Here is a 6,615-nt window from a genome sequence, read left to right on the forward strand (position 1 = left end):
CATGCTGTGTTGGACACTGAATTTGCAGGTTGCTGGTTCAATTACCTGTGGTGGCAATTTTTTTTGGCCGCCGCTGCACCCACTAACAAATATTGTACACTTGACCTTGATCAAGAGCAGCTGTCCTTTGATTTACTTCCATGCATATCATCTTTATTCAATACATCTCACAGTGAACTTGGGCATGAACTTGAACAGGGACTTGGAGGACTTGGCCAAGTACCTGGTACTTGGCCAAGTCGACCCACCCGACTTGGCCAAGTCCATTGGACTTGGGGTACTTGAGGTACTTGGGATACTTGAGGTACTTGGCCAAGTACCCCAAGTACCTGTACAAGTCCGTGACGTTTTCCTGATGTGCAGAGTCGCTCGTCGCTCATATAAGTGCGTGGTTGAGCGTTCGGCTGTCTCGGAGACCGTGGTAAGCGCGGCTATTTCTGACTGATCACTGAAAAGGCGTGTACAGACCTCAAACCGGAATGGAGGCTTTGCTAGAGGCGACCTCAAATGCCAGCTATATACTCATCCAAGGGGTCAGCCTGATATGTAGTACGTGTCCTGAGGTGCCTTGACAGCCGCAGTGATGCGTTACTCCGGCAAGCTGACAACGCAATCCGTCACAGCCCTCCAACGAATTCACCGATAATATCGGGACTCGGATATGCGGGCTTGAACGTGGACGTGCTCTCGCAGCGACAAGGACCAATAGCTCTATCATTACGTGCCTTATATTGCTTTGATCAATGCTCCCGACTTTAATCCCCCTCTGCCGTCAGTGACATCATTACCACTGTCTCCCGCCCAACTGTATTTGCTTGGCTGTGTACCCAGGCAGTGACCAGAATGAGCAAGAATCTATACCGTGCTTATCGGGTTTTACTACCTTGAGAGGGGCGAGGTCGAGGCCTACTTAATAAGAGGTGGATCGCGCTGCCTTGGCATTCGAGAAACCCCTACCTTAGGAGGCGAATCACAGCGCCTACATTTGCTGGTGCATAAGACAATTAGGTCCAAATAATTGGGAGATTCTGGACGACTCTCTCGGAATGAGTCATGGTGACAACTCTCTGAAGCTCTCTCGGGCTACTCTTGCTTAGAGCCGTTGGCTTCTACGTACGATAGGCTATACTAACAGGCTTGGGTTCGTCTAGCACTCGTGTGAGCTCGGAAGCTACCACTTCGTGCTGCTCGCTAGGATCATGCGGACCGAAATGTGGCTACAGCGCAATTGGCCTGTTTGGTATGGGCAGGAGTATCACAAGCTGGATTCCGCGATATTCGCCTTTGTACACTTCGACTCGTCTAGACACAGTGGAATATATATCGCCTGTCGCCACGTGCTAGCCTGTGTGTGCACGCAGACGCTAAAAGCAAGCGACCTGACAGCGCGCAGACCGGTGAATGGAAGTATGTTGGAGGCAAAGTTCGCCTACGACGAAAAGCCCCGTCTCTAAGTCCTGGGATAGACTATGAACTGCTGCCCATCAGCCAATGTTGCTCGCTGGTGCTTTCTCTTGCTTTCGGGTCGTTACGACACTCGCTTCTCCCTGACATGCGCAGCTATACTTGATACCATCTTTCCCACACATACCATACAAGTCTTCCTTTGCCACCCTGTCCACATGATGATCTGCTCAGAGGAACAGGGCCAGACTCATGGCCCCTGCCACCAGCACCTCACGTACTTCGCATCCGTTTTACTCACGACAACAGCCCTCAGTCGCGCTTGTACAGCTTGAGATTGATAGGCATCTGCGTCCCCTCTTCCAGCGCGCTGCGCAAGAGCGGCCTCGTCACGATCGTAGACCTTCGTATGATGTCCGAAGGCGGGACCGCGAGCTCGAATTCGAACGCGCGCACGAGAGTGAAGAGCAACGCTTTCATCCTACACAGGTACATATGAGTCGTGCGATCGATCGCAAGTGCCCGAGAACAAGGTACTCACTCGACAAGGCTGAATCGGTATCCAATGCACGCGCGCGGCCCGCCGAGGAAGGTGAAGATGTGACCCCATACTCCGGGGATATTCGAGATCACCTCTGGTGGGTGTTCCCAGCGCTCTGGTCTGGGACAGGGAACGTAAGGCAGGAGTCACCGTGAGAGGGCGGAGCGCATGGGGCGTACTTAAATTCATATGAGTCCTCTCCCCAGATCGACCTGAGCCTGTTCAGAGTCGCGATCGGAACAATGATGGACTCCCCGCCGTTGATCCTGTGCCGATATTCGAGTCAGATGAGGGATATCGTATAACACGGCCCGCAGAATCGCAAGGAGACGCGAACTCACTTGATACTGTCCTGCACCTCGCCATTGCGATCGGTAAACGGAGTGCCGACTGGGATGATGTCGTCTTTGGTCGCCACGCGCATCGTCGTAGGTACTGGCGCATAGAGGCGAAGGGTCTCGTGTACGACCATATCCAAGTAAGGCAGCGCGTTGAGCTCGTCCATTGTAGGGTTCTCCGTCTCGATAGTGAGGAGCTCGTCGCGAAGCTTCTTCTGCACATCAGGCGATTGTGTGAGTGCAAAGAGGCACCATGTTGTTGCGGTGCTCGTCGTCTCATGTCCGGCGACAAGGAACGTAGGGACCTCTGACGACGAAAAGTCGCACCTCAGCCTCGGACGCCGTCAGAACACAGAACGGGGGACGCACGAGCTAAGACGTCTTCGTCGGACAATCGCTGGCTGTCCGGAATGTCCGTCGCCATGTTGGCCTTGATGAGAAGGGTAAGGAGGTCCCGGCTCCGAAGGTCCCTGCGCTCTATGCCATCAAAGGCGGGATCCTTCTCGTTCTTCTGTGCGCGCTCGCGCATGATCTCCGCCTTCTTCTCCTGGACAAGCTGCATGCCAATCCGCCTCATGACGGCCTGCGAGTCGTCTATCCTCCGCGATTGTTTGTCAGGCTAGGTAACACAACTTTCAGTGCTCAAGGCAACAGGGTCGACTTCTCAAGCTGCTTACGATAGCGCGGAGGACCGGAAAGAAGCCGCGGAGAATCATGAGGACTGGCATCTTGTCGGAAACATTGAAAACATCTTGGAACGCCTGAGCTAACTCGTTGGGCTTGCCATTGGGGTTCAACGAATCGAACTCGTAGCCAAACCCTGAGGACAATGTGTTATGACGCGGCAAATTCAAACTGTGGAACTTTACCTGCAAGTCCGATGACGTCTAGGGTCATCTTGCTCAGATCTTTGAGGACATCGACGCGAGCTACCTCTCCCTGGGTGTTGATCGCCGATATCCATAAATCTCGGAGCTATATCCGTCTTTGTAAGACATCATAGTTTGACACCTCCAGCGTACGTGAATCGTATACCTCAATAGACTTAGTGACGAATATATCCGTCAACTCCCGGATTTGAGCGGGTCCGAAGGCAGGGTTCTAGAAGGGGAAGCAAGATCAATATATTGTGGTATATTAACAGGCAGACACCTTACCATTACTCTCCTCTGTTGCCGATGCTGGTCGCCTTCAGTGAAGAGAACACCTAGACACGCGTTGTCAACAGGATATTCACTTTAGGGAGAACATGAAGCCTCACCTTTTCCAAGTATATGCGCCAACGATCTACGAACTTGTTCCGGCTTTTGGTAGTACGCGGAGTGCGTAACGATATGGTTTAAAGCCCGGGTGTCCGTCGTGTACAAACGAGGACCCTGGAATGCACGTCTCTCTTGAGCCAACATGAGAACGGACACCTGAAGGAGAGATCACTGACATTGAACACCCCGCGGTACATGATGTTCGGACCATACTTCTCGATCCACTCGTCGGTGATGAGGTCCCCTTCGGATTCGTAAATCTGGTTCAGGTTGCCGAGCAACCAACCGGGGCTGGGTGGACCCGGCAAGTTGAGGAGAGACGACCGGAAGGGTGCTAGGAGGTACGGGCTCAGTTTCCATAACACGGCCCCCAGTAGGGTGCCCGAGACGCCTAGGAGCCCCTGTAGGACGAATGATGTGTCCATGATGATGCAACAAACGGCAGAGGCAGAGCGATGCGCCGAATGACCGCTGTGGTGACCGGCGATGGTGAGTTCCCACTAGTGCCATAGCCGCAACGCGCCCCTTTCTTATATTGACGCGTTCGTGTCCGTAGCCTTGACGTGATCGTCACCGACAAACACGGATGTCGGATGCGGTGCGCGGTGCCCAGAACATGTTCGTCTCCCGGCCATGAGATCCCGAAGGAGACCACGACCTGATGACACAGTGTCCGTAGTCTTGTCTAGATATGCAGAGCGTAAGGCGACTATCCCAGATTCCAGAACGATGCATTCCATTGTATATCGAACTTGCAGGAGCTGGTGGCATGAACCGTAACGCACGAACGCAAGTATATCAACCAGTCCGGAGAGCCCAATTGCTGTCTGGTGCCCGATTGGTCTTGAGGCAATCTGAGTGACGTGCGACGGGCTGATGGAGCTTCAACTGATCCCAGACTCGGATATGTACACAGGCAGGAAAGCTGGGATGCGCAGGTCACGGAAGCTTTTGTCGGGGGTAAGTAAGTCGGAGGCAATCACACTGTACACATGATAAGCCTGGGCGCGCGCCGCGGACCCTGGGAATTACTGCCTCAGATCACATGATGTGCCCACAGCTTGATATGCCGCGACCGCTTGAGTCAAGATCGCCCTCACGGTCATCATGAATGCCGTTATAGTATTGTGCCACATGTCCTTCATTACGCGGGAAATGTATACCACGATCCTGAGGAGTTGCTTGACGCGCTGTACCCGCGGGTACAGGGCGGAAGAGTGATATGGTGAGCTGGATGAGCAGCGAGCTCAAAGTTGGCCAATCACTGAAGATGGCTTCTTAGGCGGACCACACACCTCTGCAGCACCTCCACCAGGGTCTTGTAGCCCGCGCTGCGGTGTTGCCAAGAGCTCCTCCCTCTCACATTCATAGCGCCCTCACCTCCCCTGTTTCTCTGCGGCGGAACAGTCCATATTCGGTCTTGCGGCACTACACATTGAATATTCAGTGATTCAGATAGCTCATCCGGGCCGTCGCCACAGGACACGCATGGATGATCTATGCAGGAGTTCGTAGTGCCCACAGGGACTCAAAACTCGGCATATGGGCAGAAGCTCCTAGGCAGCCCAATCGACGCGTCTGCCCAGGTATTGCGATGGTCGCGCAGAGTAGAGAGGGCCGACGTGGTGACGTGCGGTGCTGGCACTGCCGAGTCATGGCTGCGAGTCTCGAGGGTACACTAAAGGGTCAGCAGAAAAGCGGGGAGGTGATGAACAAAACACTCACTGGAAATTTTTATGAATGACGTCCGCGGCGACAAGGAGGACGCGAGCACAGACACCGAGGAGTCTGTTACCAGGTGGTGCTAATACTGTTCGTGCGTGCGCTCGTTCTTGCCAGAATTGTGTGCTAATAGTTCCTGTCCCAGACGCTCCTTACGTTCCAAAATGTCTATGTTGCCATGGCATCATCCCTGGGGGTGCAGAAACGCGCTCAAGCTGAGCCCCACGCCGTAGTTGGGCCTCACCGTCTGCTGACTTTCGCGGACAGTAGGCTATCCCCTTGAGCTGATCGCACACATCAAGAAATTTCGCGCTAGGGACCAGTAGCCCCTCTTGCGCTGATCACCTGTCGATTGAGGCCGACGAACACAAAGGGTTCCGTATACCAAAGCAGTCCGCCGTGGTGATCAACCCGTGGTATGTGGTCAATATTTGCCTTGCTGGCGAGGACGTTGAAGATTACGAGGCTGTACACTCAGGACCCGCGATTGCACCCAGACGGCAAGATAAATCTTAGCGTCCAGGAGCCTGCTACGATAGCCCTTGGCTATGGGCGAAGGTTGCGCTTGCTAATCGTAGGGTTTCCTCACATGATCCATCCAGGATTCGCTGAGGCTTCCTTCTTCGCCGCCAAGTCAAAGCTTCTGCACACCATATGGGCTCCACAGGGTTGTCATTAACAGTACCGTTGGTCGGCTGCCGGCGTGCCGCTTGCCAGAAAAAGTGGCGATATGACAGGGTCCCACGTCAGCCACCACACCCAGTAGCACGTACAGATTAACAGGGTGCTGCACGCGTTCAGTACGATGCTCCGTGCCAGCATCGTGTATGGTTCCAATAGAAGCTAAAGGAAACCGTGGTATGATCTCTTGGATTGGACGAATACTCTTCGGTGTGTCAAATTCACTGCCGAGAGGTAAGTCTCTCCTCAGAGCGTGCTTGCATGACGCAAACTGATTCTTCCGGTTTGCATTTCTGCCATGTGCTCGGCTTTGTTTCACTCAACAAGCGCTCTTCTTTTATCGTTCGGAATCTTCTCCTCACCTTTTATAGGACGGCGCCTCACCTGACTGCACGATCCTAATAAAGCGAGATAAGGCTCAGCATCCTAGTACATAAAGCCTAGAGTTCTGCCTATTCTCCACTACCCTCACACAGATCGCTCACAGCCATGGGGAGCCTCCTTGCTCTAATACTCATCGTCCTTGCTGTACTAGCTGCGCTCGTAGTGAGAGCTAGATGGTTGCGCCGTACGGCTGCTTTACCACTCCCTCCTGGCCCTCCCGGCTATCCTATCATCGGTAATCTTCTTGATGTGCCAAGTCACGATATGGAGCTAGCGTTCCGCG

At 53.6% G+C, this 6,615-nt stretch overlaps 2 protein-coding genes across 2 annotated transcripts in view; one reads left to right on the forward strand and one right to left on the reverse strand.

The window, feature by feature from the left end:
• Positions 1-1,346: 1,346 nt before the first annotated feature.
• DICSQDRAFT_141625 (cytochrome P450) lies at positions 1,347-4,448 on the reverse strand. The gene is made up of 11 exons (XM_007371250.1): positions 3,722-4,448; positions 3,545-3,659; positions 3,441-3,490; positions 3,319-3,384; positions 3,153-3,258; positions 2,961-3,103; positions 2,653-2,902; positions 2,287-2,590; positions 2,125-2,211; positions 1,946-2,065; positions 1,347-1,885 (listed from the first exon to the last, which is right to left on the reverse strand). Exons 1-11 carry the CDS (start codon positions 3,968-3,970, stop codon positions 1,717-1,719), a joined length of 1,659 nt encoding a protein of 552 aa, XP_007371312.1. The 5' UTR covers positions 3,971-4,448; the 3' UTR covers positions 1,347-1,716.
• Positions 4,449-5,609: 1,161 nt separating this feature from the next.
• The window catches only part of DICSQDRAFT_72422 (cytochrome P450), a gene marked incomplete at both ends in the record, with an annotated part of 3,247 nt that continues 2,241 nt past the window's right edge, over positions 5,610-6,615 (forward strand). Inside the window, one exon of the mRNA XM_007371251.1 lies at positions 5,610-5,735. Coding sequence (XP_007371313.1) covers positions 5,610-5,735 — 126 coding nt within the window. The remainder of the gene's footprint in view (positions 5,736-6,615) is intronic.

Source organism: Dichomitus squalens, assembly GCF_000275845.1.
Source record: "Dichomitus squalens LYAD-421 SS1 unplaced genomic scaffold DICSQscaffold_94, whole genome shotgun sequence".
Taxonomy (NCBI): domain Eukaryota; kingdom Fungi; phylum Basidiomycota; class Agaricomycetes; order Polyporales; family Polyporaceae; genus Dichomitus; species Dichomitus squalens.

Coding starts and splice junctions, on each gene's coding strand:
- DICSQDRAFT_141625 (XM_007371250.1), bottom strand. CDS start 3,970: ATGGACACATCATTCGTCCTACAGGGGCTCCTAGGCGTCTCGGGCACC. Junction 3,259..3,318: donor TCGTCACTAAGTCTATTGAG/GTATACGATTCA, acceptor AGACGGATATAG/CTCCGAGATTTATGGATATC. Junction 2,066..2,124: donor GAGGACTCATATGAATTTAA/GTACGCCCCATG, acceptor TCCCTGTCCCAG/ACCAGAGCGCTGGGAACACC.